The 14,932-nt window shown below is 35.3% G+C and overlaps 1 protein-coding gene across 1 annotated transcript; it reads right to left on the bottom strand.

Moving 5' to 3' along the window:
* Positions 1-3,428: 3,428 nt before the first annotated feature.
* mbpa (myelin basic protein a) lies at positions 3,429-14,386 on the bottom strand. The gene is made up of 6 exons (XM_017455113.3): positions 14,140-14,386; positions 12,721-12,825; positions 11,187-11,213; positions 10,439-10,459; positions 7,109-7,198; positions 3,429-5,042 (listed from the first exon to the last, which is right to left on the bottom strand). Exons 1-6 carry the CDS (start codon positions 14,242-14,244, stop codon positions 4,992-4,994), a joined length of 399 nt encoding a protein of 132 aa, XP_017310602.1. The 5' UTR covers positions 14,245-14,386; the 3' UTR covers positions 3,429-4,991.
* Positions 14,387-14,932: the final 546 nt, after the last annotated feature.

Below are 14,932 nucleotides of genomic sequence, written 5' to 3'. Positions count from 1 at the left end.
AAATCCCTGAGAACTTAACCCATCCTCCACTGGGGAGAGAGAGATGGAGAGATGAACCATGGCAACACCCCCTCCATATTGCCACTAGTGCTACTTGCAAGCAGCAGCACACAACACCGCTACACACAACTGCTCTGCTCATGCATCTGTCACATACCAGACATGTGTTAATACACAGGAAGAACAGGGGGGCAGATACTTATTATACATATGTTCATATTTACACATATGCAGGCAGAACCGTTCCTAGACAGACCATGAACAGTCATTATAAGTGAATACAGACAAGTGGAATAGGTTGCTGTTGAGCTCCTCTCTGCTTCACAGACTCATTGATGCACTCTGCTGGTACCAGTGAAGCTCTTTTTTTTTTCTTTTTTTCTTTTTCTTTTCAGGTTGCAATCTGTTAGACAGATGTAGCAAGATGGGGGGGGGGGGGGGTTGTGTTCAGCTGTAACACTATTGAGTTAAAAAAAAAAAAAAGATATTTACCATTTAGAACCTTTTTTTGCATAAAAAAAAGAGTATGATTAAAAAAAATGTTATAAAAAGAGAAGTGAGAGATTCTGTCAATACAATGCATTTAATAATGGGACTCCTTTACACTATCAGCTTCACTGTTTCATGTACTCATCTACATATAACATTAATGAGCATCATACAGTTGGCAGGTCACAGTATAGCAGATTATGTGTATAATGCTGTATATAATATGGGGTGAAATTTCCTGGTTTTCCTCCCACCTCACAAAAACATGCCGGGTATGTGGGTTGGCTAAGATAAATTTCCCTCAAATGTAAATGAGTGCATGAATGTTTGCATGGTGTCCTGTGCCCCGTTTTGCCGATATAGGCTTCAGATCCACCCTAATCCTGACCAGGATAAGGCTGTTACTGAAGATGAGTGAATAAATGAATGCAATTCCAAAAAATAATCAATTAATAGTCACAGCTCCATAGATAATTTTGCATATCATGTAAAAATCTGACATTCGGTTCTTACTTTACATGTCAGCTGCAGATGTTTGACAGTCATTTGCTTTAGAGCATTACTAGTGATTTATAATAAATGTCGTTGTAATTACACAAATTCTGAATTTGAATCGTGCATTTATATGAATTAGGATTTGTAGTTGTAATATGATGATTGTTGTCATGACATTTTGGTTTCAAACACACTTGCCGATTTAAGAGTATGAGTATGGATTTGGGATTTTATCAAATAAAAATGTCATTTGTATTTATTTACATACAATTATTCCACAAGACTGATGTAAGAACATAATGTTATATAGTACATTGTTACATGTTGCATTGATCTGCTGTATAAAGAGTTCACACTTATACAATGCAATGTGATCACCACATCTTAAAATGGTCAGTCATTTTTATTAGAATATTGAAATGGTCTAAACCTGTTATAAAAGACCTTTCATTAAAAAGGACAAATTGCAAAGAAATAAACCAATACAAAGTGTCTTAGTAAGGTTTTGGGCCACCATGAGCCAAGAAAACAGCACTGAAAGGTTGGAACACCATTTATTTATAAGATCTTCTATTCCCTCAGTTGGTGTTTTGATGATGGTGGTAGAGAGCACTGTTTAACACATCGCTCTGAAGTCTCCCATAGGTGTTTAATTAGTATGACTGAGAAAGCTTTGAAATGTTTATAGTCTGTTTAAATTATAATGATATTAAAAGGTGGGAGGCACAGTGGCTAAGTGGTTAGCACGTGGGGCTGGAAGTTCGAATTGTATCTCTGACCTGTGCACATGTTCTCCCTATACTTTGGGGGATTCCTCCGGGTACTCCAGTTTCCTCCCCCAGTCCAAAGACATGTTGTAGGTTGATTGGCATTTCCAAATTGTCTGTAGTGTGTGAATGGGGGTGTGAATGTGTGTGCCCAATTGGCAGCCAGTCCAGGGTGTCCCCTGCCTTGTGCCCAGAGCTCCCTGGAGCAGGCTCCACCGTGACCCGATGGATGGATGGATGGATGGATGGATGGATGGATGGATGGATATTAAAAGGTAATTGAAGCATGCTATGGATTGTAGCACACACTTTTTCCTTGTACACTTCCCTGTAAAATCACTAGAGGGAACTCTAGCACTATAATCTGAGTCTGCTCTCAGTGACCTTGTTATTCTATGCATTATCTTATCCTCCGTAGGAGTGTCCTGTGCATCAAAAGTGCTATTTATATAAAAGTATCCACTGGTTTACCTTAGGAAGTGAGCACGACTTTAAATGTGAGAGCGTGTTTAAAGCCAGTCATACACAAACATAGCTCTTAAGTAGATCATGCACAGGTCCAGCATAATAACAAAAATAATAAAAATAGCAAAACAGAAAAGTTTGCTTTGGGTTTTTTTGTTACCTTGCTCAATATGTCCATCATTATTCTCAATATACAAAATCCTATGTGTAGAATTATGTGAATTTGTGACACATCACAGTTCATATATATATATATATATATATATATATATATATATATATATATATATATATATATATATATATATATATGAACTGTGATGTGTCACAAATTCACATAATTCTACACATAGGATTTTGTATATTGAGAATATATATATATATATATATATATATATATATATATATATATATATATATATATATATATATATATATATACTGTATCCTTTTTTGAATAAAAATGTAAAATAAAATAACTCCCAATTACATGATGCTACCACCACCATGCTTCACTGTAAAGATGGTTTTCTCAGAACCATGATGAGCCGTGTTGAGCATCCACCAAACATAACACAATGCAAAAAGGTTCATTTGGGTCTTCTCAAACCAGAGAACCTTTTGCAATGTGCCTCATGCATTTTGGTAAACCCAGAATGGGATTTCATTTAAAATTCCTCTCCATAAGGCCCAGCTTTGTGGAGTGTCCAGGCTATGTTGACATGTGATCAGCTACTCCCATATCTCCAGCTCCTTCAGAGTTATCCTTGGTCTCTTGGTTGATTCTCTGATTAATGCCGTCCTTACCTGGTTACTGACATTTGGTGACATTTCCACTAATTGATTTGCATTTGCAATTATATGACGTCTGATGGCATTTGCTTGTACTTAAACTAATCTTGGGGTTTCACGGCAATGGGGGGTGAATGATTATGCAATCACAATTTTTTTTAGATTTTTTAAATTAAAATAATAATCCAGACTGTATTGATTTGTCCATTGACTTCACTATTATGTGTAGATTCACGAGTATATTCATTTATTCACAGACTTGCCTGTATTCATCAAGTTTATTGTTGCATTTGACCATTTATAAATATGAGGCTATCTCCAGCCTTGTTACATATTGCGGGAAGATCCTCGGGCTGTTACTCTCTCCAAGTAAAAGAACACTGCTTTGTGAAGAGCAGACACACATAATATACCAACACGGATATTTAGGAATTTTTATTTGATGTTACTTAAAATATCAACTGATTAAAAGTATTACACATGATAACTTAAAAACTTGGCCACTCTTACGTAAATATTCTCCACATTATGAATCTGAAGCACCATTTGGGATGTATACAGCGCTGATGGGCAGAACAACTGAAATTTATTTATATGTTCAGCACTCATTCATAAACAGTACATGCATGAAAGTTCTAAGAGACACAAAACACAGTATGAGGACACATTATAAACAGAAGGCTATCTGTAATGTAACATAGGCTGAATGAAATCAATCTCACTCATCTCGTCTCTAGTCTTTCAATCTTTTCCTTTCCGTTTGCATCTTTTCTCAGAGCCATCTTTCACTTTTCATTTCCTCTCTTGCACCTTCACTACCTTTAAAGCTCTGCCATCTTGGATTTAAAAAAATTACCCTTTCTGCAAAAGTAATGAAAAGTAAATATGTGAACCATTTCCACTCATTGTATTTCTAAGCCATTAAAAAGAAATATTTGACTACATCAGTGCAATTGAAGGGCATTTGCTTAAGTCTCTGCTGGCTTAGATACTGCTTTCCAGTTGTGAGACTTGTGATTTTAGTATCTGTTCCAATTTCTTCTATTAATTAATGTTATGCAAACGGATATTTTATTGTCATGCATTAATAATATACAATACTGAATGTTATAAAGAACTCTTAAGTGGCAAAACACAGTCCAAAACCCTATATGCAAATCATTTTAAACATAAAAACAAACTATACATGACAGGACACTTGACAACCACGAAGAACGCACACAATATCCAAAAAATACACTACACTGACATAAAACAACCTGGAATCATTTCTCACAGTAATATATGGATTAAAGTATGATATTGAATAACGTATTGAAGAAGAACAAATGCACTTAGTGTAAATTTCACATGGAGAAAAGACAACATGATTGAAACAATCTTTAATAAAAAATAGACTATTGATTATTGGTGTAGCTAAATTAAAATCAAGTAGGAGGTGGCCTTATGCAGAATTTATATTACTGTTATGAAAATTAAATAGGCTAGTGTGCTGTCATGGAGGTTGCCATTTTGGTAGGATATCCATCAGTTTGATCATTTTTGGTATGCGCGTGTCTACTGGGATGGGTACAAATTTAGGTGGAAAAAGATGCATTATTTTAAAGAACAATCATTTTGATTTATACTGCATATTAAATTATATTAAGACACTTATTCATAAGTGCTCAAATACACTCTATATATCTAAACTCTATGTTTAGATAAATATGGCCAATGTCACACAACCACTGAACCTCACCTACACACACCTCATTCCTGTCACTCTGTAGGTAAATAATTTCCAAAACCAGGATTGTATCACTGTCTAATAAGCGGAGGTGGCCAATATTAGTCTGTTAAATGCATAGCAAAGTGTGAGTCCACAAGGCAGAGACCCTCTGCATTTCCTTCTTCCTCCTCATCCTTATCCTCATCCTCTTATCTTCTATCCTCCTCATTCTCTTATCTTCTATCTGGCTCGTTCCCATGTCAGTCGAGGGCTCAGAAGATGGTACTCCAGCGTTTGGGTGGAGAACGAGATCTACTTTCTCCCTGCAACGAAAAAGGAATGCAGGTGAATGGACGTTATCGCTTATTGCTTGTGTCATATCGTGCAGCCTTTCTCCAAAATCTTCTGTAAAGTGCATGATTATGCTGAACAGGAAATGAAATATCTGAATGATAATGCCTTCCAGCTAGTGCTAACAATTCTTATGGAGCACTCAAATGGGAACACAAATAGAGATAGAAGAAATTACAGCCATCACTTGCTTCCTTTGAGTGATGAGTTGCAATTTGGGGCGCTGTTCATTTTTATAGCTTGAGACAAGAGTAAAGGTACAAAGAACTTTTTTTCTTGTAAGGATTGTCATGTGAAATACTGTGAGGGAGAAAATATGTGCATTAAAAGTTGAGGTAGGTCACTGCACTTATGCAAATTTGTATGTCTTCTATGGCTTGTGGGATTATTCCTAGATTATATACCTGAGATGCTGCTCATGCACATGAGTTTAGACATGATTCAAGGATTTATGCCCACTCAATTACATATCCAAGAAACACAACAAATAAACCAATGGATTTCAGAGCATATCTAATACATAAAATGAATGTGAATGTGACAAGAAATAAAACATTTCGGGATATGCTGTTATAGGAAAATAATCAGTGGTGGCATGGGGTATTGTGGCCTAATCCGAAGTGGATTTACTGTTATTATTAAAACGTTGATTATTTTCCTGTAACTACATGCCCTGAAGTGTTTTATTCCTCTTACACCACAGGAATTTGCCAACTTTTTTTGGCAAATTAAGATTTTTCATTTATTATTCATTAACAAAATAACATATATTTTATGATTTTATAAGATAAGATAAGATAATACTTTATTAATCCCCAGATGGAGAAATTAGGGACAATTATAGCTATAATCCATGTTCTGAACTGTCCAGAAAGCAATTTATTTCCCATTAACACTTATAGCAGCTATAAAGAGATGGGTTTTTTTTTCTCTTTTTGAAATTTCTTGTTTCTTTTTGAAACAAAAAATGCAGTTTATCCTTTTAGTCTTGTTACTGAGAAGATTTTCCCAGATGGAAAACTGTTACAAATCACTGACACTGTAGTCTCTGAAACTCATTACAGGCACCTCCACCATGTGTATGGTGGATTATACGCTTTATCTTAGTTAAGTATCACATTTTTTTAAAATCTGTTTATTATTAGCCTATAAAAAGACAACTAAAGATCACATACAGAAAACTCGTGCATAATGGAACAATTATAGTTAATAAGACAGACAAGCAATCTTATAGATTGCTAATTAGATACTGGAATAGATACCTGATTAATGAATTAATACGAAGCAGAGTCTGAAAAGAGAGTCAATTAGATTTTCCTAGAATGAATAAATCATCAGGTTGGACACCATTTAGAGCTGTGTTTCAGCCTCCAGGACAGGTGTCCTGCTTGTCCCCGGAGGACCTGGAAATGCCATGCTTGTTAGTAATGGAAATGTGAAGATAAGGATCAGTGATCAAGGAACAGTGATGTAAAATTCAGTGGAGTGAGGAAAAAGGTAGGTGGGTAGACAGGTAGAAGACATAATGAATAAGGATCTTGGGGATTAGTGTCCAGGGCTTAGGATCATGCAGGTGGACATGCAGGCAGGACTGACTGTTGACGGACAAGGAAAAGGAAAGCCGGGACAAAGGGGCTCTAGGGACACGTGTTACACTGTGATACAGTCACATTTAGCCACTTTGAACGGCTTTGAATTATAGGAAAATTTCATGCTGAAACGTATTAAATATATTTTCATTAAATTATATATGGAGCTATGGTGTTTAATAGGATATCTATCATAAGTGATAACAGTGAGATGTTATTTTCAGCTCCTAAAACCAACTTTTCATTACCATACCCGTCTATCTTTATGCAAACCAACAAGCAAACATGATCTATTTTGATTTCATGTGAATTGAGTCTTTATAAAGCTCATGTCTTAGCTCTCTCCTGATCCCTAGCTATAATCTATAATAACCATTCATAATTTGTCCTACAAGTCGACTCATGCAAGCGCTCATGAGTTTGCAGTCGTGTTGCTACAGCAGGCTCACCAGGTTGAAGATTCTGGAGAGTGTGTTCTGTTCTCTTCGGCGTCTGTGCGGTGATCTGATACTCTCTGAACCACGCGGCGATGGTGAAGCCTACAAACATATCTTACATAAACACACTGAGAGCCCAAACTGGAATCTGCGAACTCTGTGTTCTTATTGATGTTTTATTGAGTCATTTTTTTTCATCATCATATTGTAGCATAATTTTCCTACAATACACTATGTGATATTAAAAAATATATACTATTAAAAAAAAAAACGAATATTGGATTTCATTACTTTCCCCAATATGATTTCCTGTAATTCTACATTGTAAGGTCACATTTGTATTGTTTTAATGCTTTATATATGAGTGGTGTTCTTAAGGCTATTATGACACCTGCATTAGTCCTTCATGACAACTGACATAAGCCTGCATAAACATTTACAAGGGGTAATTCCAACAAGCTTCAGCTGTCATAAATATTACTTTCATTGATACTGGTGTCAAATTAACATATAAGGAAGTCACGTATTGTGGCCTTGATGGAGGTCAGTTTAAAAAAGGTCACTTAAGAGTCAGTAAAATATACATATCTATGTTGTTAGAGTGTAGTAATTATCATGGTTAAAACTGATGCATCTTGTGGAAGTGCCACATGTGTTAGATTTTTCCAATTTATCCCTCACTCCTAAAACTGTCACATCATCATCATTATGTGACTCTGATGTAGCAGAAGTACACTAAGTCATTAATCCTGACATTCTAACATAAGTCAGCCCCTAAAATGTCAACAATTTGTCACTTGACTCAGGTGTGATGTTAACCTCATGTCAAAATGAATGAATGTATTCTTTATGTCACACTGTAAAACCGGATAGTTCATTTAACTCAAAAAATTTGAGGAAACTAATTACCTCAAAATTTTTAAGTTGATAAATCAATTTCTTTAAGCCAAATACACTTAAATATAGTTAACTGAGTAATTTTTTTTGTTGTTGTTATATTGAAGTGTATTTGGCTTAAAGAAATTGATTTATCAACTTAAAAATTTTGAGGTAATTACTTTCCTCAAATTTTTTGAGTTAAATGACCGTATCCTGGTTTACAGTGTGGCGGATACTTATTATAATAAGCCTTTATTATGATAATGCTATTTGTTATAATAAATTGTCTTGAAGGGCTAATAAAAAGAATAAATAAAACAAAATAATAAACTTTCTTAATGTAGCACGTTGCATACATTAAAAATACCTTTCAAGGCGAAACAAAGAGCATGAGATGAAGCGGAAAATATAGAAATAATAAAAGAAATAGAAATTACCACCAAAAAAATCATTCTGAAAATATTAATGAATAAAATTAAATTAATAACATTAAAATTAAATAATACAAGGTAAATTAAATGAAAATAAATAATTGTATAAATAATAATAAAATGCCAAGCACGAGTTGCTAACAGAAGATGCCTGCCATATATCTGACATATGAGAATGTGCTAGTCCATATAAAAAATGTTAAAATAAATACAAGGGCATTAAATTATATTTTATATTGAACAGGATGCCAGTGAAGTGCTCCAGTACTGGAGTAATGAGGTGTCATGTAGCCCTATGAGCACTTTTTAAATAAAGTGTAATTGTGCTTTTTAATTACTATCAAAAGACATTTATAGATGTATCAACTATTAGCATTTTATGTATAAATATGTGACTGTAATTTTGAATAAATATTGAATAATATAACATGATCATCTCTCTTATTAAAAGGCTTTGATGGTGAACAGCTGGAAGGAAAAAGGTAGCATTAAGAAATGAAGAGATTGAACATTCTGGACTCATCGTTCATTAACAGTAGAATGAACCTTGATACACGTGAACACATCAATCAAAGTGCTGAGGTTATCACATGTACACAAAGTCAATAGAAATGTACGTTAGAGACATGATGAATGTGGCATGAGAGAAAAACGCCACTCCCTAGACAATTTATCTTTATTTATTTATTTATTTATTTATTTATTTTTGTTAATTTAGGAAAGTTAATGTTGCACAAAATTGTTTATAAAATCATCAATTTACGTGACTTTAACAAACAGACTTATTTAAAATAATAATGTGTTATCAATCCATATGCTATATCTTTGCATTGTTCTCTTTGCCACACTTTTCTTTAGAAAGAAGTTTTATATCAAGGAAAACTGTAGACTCATGCAGTACATGACTAAGCCAAAAGGGGGCGCTGAGGAGTAAATGTATTAAAAACAACAACAACAACAAAAAAAACAAAAAAAAAAAACACACGTCCAGACACAGATAAGGGAAAAAGCGAGGGAGTGTGTAGTGTTTGATGACTCAGAGAATGAGCTCTGTATCTAGGCCCCTAGAGGAGAAAACTGCTTCAGGCAAAGCTGTGCTGTCTCCATGTCGTCCAGAAGCACAGAACAGCTCTGATTCAAAGTTCCCAGAAAACAAATTAAATTTGAGCTCATATTGACCCTCATACTACAGTGTAAGAGTGTTTAAGTATCAGAGACACTTTCAGCTTCTGGTAGAGCTGATGGGATCAGTGGACTGACTGTCAAAGGGGCACGTAGACTAAACTCTGAAACATACGTAATTGAAATATGCTGTTATGGAAAATTAATTATTATCAACATCTTCTGCATTCAGCAGCACTGTAACATAGGTTCATATGCTCTTTTAAGCACCCAAAACCAGTAACTAAATGCTAATTGCTCTTATTACTGAAGAATTTTTTGTAGTAACTGAATAATATGCTTTAAGATGAATGGCTGAATAATAAACCAGGGATTTAAGGGGTTTGTAATATTTCATGCATTAGTCAATATGATGTGGTTAAAAAACGGTCTCAGTAATGATGTATAAAGGCCAATATTAAAGCTCTCACTGGTGATAAAGGCGTTTTCAATCCTGACTGCTGATTAAATACAGGTATAAGTGCATCAGGAAAACAAATGCTGAAATATAACGTTTTCCAGCTGCTGCTGTTTACTAAACACTACAACAATCTCTGTTCTCTATAATACATTAATAGCACATAGTAAAGCTTATCCTTTTTCTTCAAAAGACTATGCAGAACCCCAACCTCATAACGAGCTCTGAAAAGCATCTTATGTGTCAAGTTGACAGGAGTACCAAATGGCAGCAAGCTGCAATTACGAATCAGTTGTTTAGTTACTTCACAGGGAAGAGAAATGGTTGTTAATGAAGAAGACACATTAGGAACAGTAGAGAGGAAAGGAAAGCTGACTGCTCAAGCCATGGAGGTCTGCCTATGGAGATGACTGTGAACACAAACATGACTTAATTTAAAGCTGGGAGACATACCAGGCCCAAGAGTTCCCTCCACTGCACATAAAAAAGACAGAGAAAAAAAAATAACAAGATAGAGAACAATTAAGTTTCGACATATGAGGTAGAAAATCTCTTTATGGTTATAGGCTGTCTGCATCGTCCATACGATCTGCAGATCTGGGATTTGAACTTGCGTGCACTCACACACGATGTGGAAACGAACGTTAAGAAAGGTTTGATGATATCAGCGATACACTTTTAGAAAAAATCTTCAATCTAGAACCCTTATGTTCTTACTCTGGGTAGCTCTGGGTTCTGTGTAGAAACCCACAGTACAACTGAGTGTGTTTTCCTATCAGAAAGGGTTTCCATGTAAGAACATTTAACTGACCAAATAGCCCTCAAATGTTTAGTTTTTATGTGTTTTGTTATTATTTTTCAATGAGAGCATTCTCACACATGGTTAACACTATTTATCTCCTTTTATATCTCTAAACACCGAAACTCATAAAAGGTTACTTAGCACATGGACCAAAATATAAAATATGTTCATTTTACTGGTAAATTTGTGTCAAGGTTTTTTTTTTAATTATTATTATTCTAAATTGTGAGCTCTCATCCTTTAATAAAAGTCTGCACCAGATGAGACGCCATTTTAGAAATATTGATGATATAATAACGAATATAGTTGTAACTAGCATGTCATAGTGGCAGATACCACTTATATTATTTACATTGAACCTGGGTAGGACCTAAATAACTAATGGAAAAATAAACTTACCCTTGACTTAGGGCGAGGAGAGGACACCTGTGGGGTTATAAAAAAAAAATCACATTACTCACTGATCACCTAGCAGAGCACTTATACATCTAACGATGCAAATTCAAAAGGTGGATTCAAAAGCATTACATGTGATAGTTTAATCCTATTACATGCAATAAATCCAGCAATAACCACTGTGTACTTTTGTAGATGGCAAAGTTCAGTTTGGATATATAGATCAAATCTGAAACCATCAATTCACCAGAGATAAAACATTGGCTAAAATTTTACTTCCCAGGCCAAATTTCTTTAAGAAACGTCACCTTTTCCACCTTTTTGTACATTCATTATTCATGTTTATACCACAGCACTGCTGCATACTCAATTCTAATTGGTGAGAAGCTGCTAATTAATTTTCTATGACAGCAGAAACAGCAACAGTAACAACATACAGAGGGGACTTGTGTAGCAGACACACCACAAAACCAGGAAAAAAAATGGACTGGATAAAATGGACAAGCTGATTGAGATAAAACAAGGGAAACTCATTTTTATAGCTGCTACAACGTAAGTGATAACAGGAACTAATTTCTTTGATGGACGTTCCACAGTATTAAACGCATGTGTAAATGAATGGCAAGTATGAATTTCCATGCTTTAATAAATAATAAAAATTGTCATTGTTAGCAAATTGCTGTGATATAAGAAGAAACATTGTGGAAGGACATTGTGTTATTGGAAATTCAGGTTGGTAAAATTAACTCTACCTGTTCGTTGATTGTTTTCCTATAACAGCATATTGCAACAGTGTGTTCTTTTCCTTACGGATAACCTCTACAAAAACTGCGAATAGGATCTGTGCTACATCACAGCACACTACTACAAGTTACTGTTTAGCATCCCAACATCCCACTCCAAAATCCCACTTTCTAAAGCATCCGCATAGCAAGGAGAAACACAGAGGAGTGAAGTAAGTGTGTGTAATCATTTCTGTCTAGTTAGAGAAACAAGCTGCAGCATTGTAACTGTGCAAACATGAGCTACATGTCTGACATAATGACAGCTTCAGACTGCAAACGTGGGCTGCAAATGGCTCATGCACTCACATAATGTGTTGAAGAGAAATTCACTCCCAGTGGTTGTAGTTATGTTTGCCCTTTTTTTTTTTTTTTTTTTTTTTTGCTTCAATTAGAAGGAACTCTGAAAGGTAACTCAAAGTAGCCGTATGATCTCGCTGGGACAGTGAGGAATATTTTCAAGGCACGAAAGAAGTATTAAAAGGCTGATGCATTGAGACGGCAAAGGTGACACACAAAAGCGTAACATTCAAAACAACCTAAAGACCTTTCAGTGGAAAATAGGCTGAAAAAAAAGGCTGCTGCTAGGGCTTGTGGGAGATGTGCAATTACACTTTCTTTCACCTTTTGTATAAAAGTTAACTAACCAAGATAATTCTCCTTTTTAATATCAAACTGTTCCCAAAGTACCTAATTGAAACCCAAGTTGAAATTTCATATCTGATTTCTGAGAAGCATGGGATTTATGCACTTACAAAGCTCCTGAAGAAATGAAGGACTGGGTTCACATCTCCACGGCGTCGGGATGAGGAATGCTGAGGTCTTGGGGGTGAGGAAGACAGGTGACCACGGAATGAACCCTAAACATAACAGTATAGGTGTTTGTTACTGATTACACACTTAAAAAGGTTTCCTCAATGATACTTTGGATCCATAATTAAAGGTTTTTTGGTACTGAGTACACTCTTAAACAAACAAAAAAAAGGTTCCTCTTTCCTTTCTAAAGGTTACTTGGTTTTACATGTGCCCCTAAAAAAAATGGTCCTGAAACAGAGCATCTATGCAGTTTTCTTTTATTTCCTAGTTGGGTTTTTTTTTTCAGTCAATGCCACGAAGTCTAAAACTCCATCATTACATCATGTTTCTAATGTTAAAATAAAAAGATATTGACGGGCATTTTGTTAAAGTGGCATAAAAACGAATAAATTGTAATAAAATAAAAATCACAAAAAGTTGAAATTGTATTTGCTAGCCAAATAAAAAATGCCAGTGCACACGTATATCTGATATGGATTTATTATTGAATTGAAACAAATATACATATATGTTAGATTTTGATTCAAATGCAAACAAGTGAAAGAGTATTGACTGAATTATTTGAAATCATTTTCATATATCTTTAGATATGCCGATGACTGTGTAAAATTGGTCACATCTCCTCATTCCTAACCATCAATGAATAATTCTCAACCTGAAGACTACCCAACCCTCCAGAGTGCAGTACCTACTACTGTATAAACACAACATGCTACAACAGAAAGGCTGGGAAATAAAAGCAGCCAATGCAGTATATAACAGTTTCTCTTACTTTTCTAGTATGTTAAATTATTAGGGTTCTTTGCCCATAATATCTAGATTTCAACAGAACATCTGAATACCGTTATTGGGACACACCCTAATCACACACCCACATATGCAATACTTTCAACAAAGGATTCAAATTAATGGCATTATTTTAACCTACAATAATGTACAGTTCTATCAGGTCTCCTTATGGATATTTTCAATTTATTTTTTTTGTTAAGTGTTTGTATTGTTATTGTAGTGCACTGTAACACTAAAAATCTGTTTGTTCTTTCTTTATTTCTTTTTTTATTATTTCATTGAATAATTCTGCACTGAAGCATTCTGACTTGTACTGTAATTTTGGTTGCATTCACAGCAACAGACAGCATCACACTTCATACATAAAGCACTTTAGCTTGGAATTATCAGTTCTTTGTGAGAACAAGCTGTTTTCAGGTTCAAAAAGCTTATCAATATACATGACTCGGTTTTCTTTACCAGTAACAAAAGATGTCTCATTATGATGTAAACTACCATTGCAAGAACCAAAAAGGCAAAATGCATTTCTGCAAATTCCATGTATTGCCGCAGATGACATCATCACTCACCTTCCCTCTTTTCTTCTTATCACCTCCAAAGAACCTGCCAATCTGATCCATGAGACCAGGAGCCTTCTTCTTGCGTCCCAGCCCTGAGGTGCCTGCAGTTGCCATTCTGGATGTTGATCTTCTGAGCCTGGGTCGTCAATCTGCACGGCCTGCCAACGTCCTTCTCAGTACAGCCCTGTCTCCACTCTGAGGACACCCCAGCAAGCTTCTCGATAGTCTTTGGTGCATCCGAGGTGGATGGGCTGGCCTTTGAAGGTGTGGTCCCCTCAGTTCTGGGCAATCATTGGAGATAAGGTGGGTCTGTAATAGCGTCAGTGATTCTGGTTTGGTGCCAGGCATTCTTTACAGCCTGTGTACCCTTGGAGTCAGTCACTGCCCTACTCTCTGTTCAAGGAGCTGCCATTGTTCTTGACCACATCTGCCCCGGTTCTGTGAGGCCCACAACAAGGCCTGTGTATGTGAGAGTTGCAGCTCAATGCAAAACAGCCCTTAGCACAATCAAACTATTGTCATAGTGATTCATATCCTTTATACAAATAATTTATGTTGATATGACATGTATGTGCCCAATGATATTTTTAAGCATGATTTTTGAAATCTCTTGAGGTTATTTATTTATTTATTTATTTTAAAATCAGTGTAGTGATATAAGACATTAGCAAAGGTATTCCAAGGCATTATTAAGACATTATTTTCACTGATGAGCACAGGATTATATGACTTCAAGACTTTCATTTTTCATCCCATATATTTGTGAAATATTTTCCTATTTGTCTTCAAATTTTAAAACAAT

Source organism: Ictalurus punctatus, chromosome 24 (assembly GCF_001660625.3).
Source record: "Ictalurus punctatus breed USDA103 chromosome 24, Coco_2.0, whole genome shotgun sequence".
NCBI classification, from domain to species: domain Eukaryota; kingdom Metazoa; phylum Chordata; class Actinopteri; order Siluriformes; family Ictaluridae; genus Ictalurus; species Ictalurus punctatus.
The sequence above is the reverse complement of the archived record's forward strand: the minus strand, read 5'-3'. Positions and strand labels throughout refer to the sequence as shown.

Coding starts and splice junctions, on each gene's coding strand:
- mbpa (XM_017455113.3), bottom strand. CDS start 14,244: ATGGCAACTGCAGGCACCTCAGGGCTGGGACGCAAGAAGAAGGCTCCT. Junction 7,199..10,438: donor GGAGGGAACTCTTGGGCCTG/GTATGTCTCCCA, acceptor ATATGTTTGTAG/GCTTCACCATCGCCGCGTGG. Junction 5,043..7,108: donor TCTCCAGAATCTTCAACCTG/GTGAGCCTGCTG, acceptor TTTTCGTTGCAG/GGAGAAAGTAGATCTCGTTC.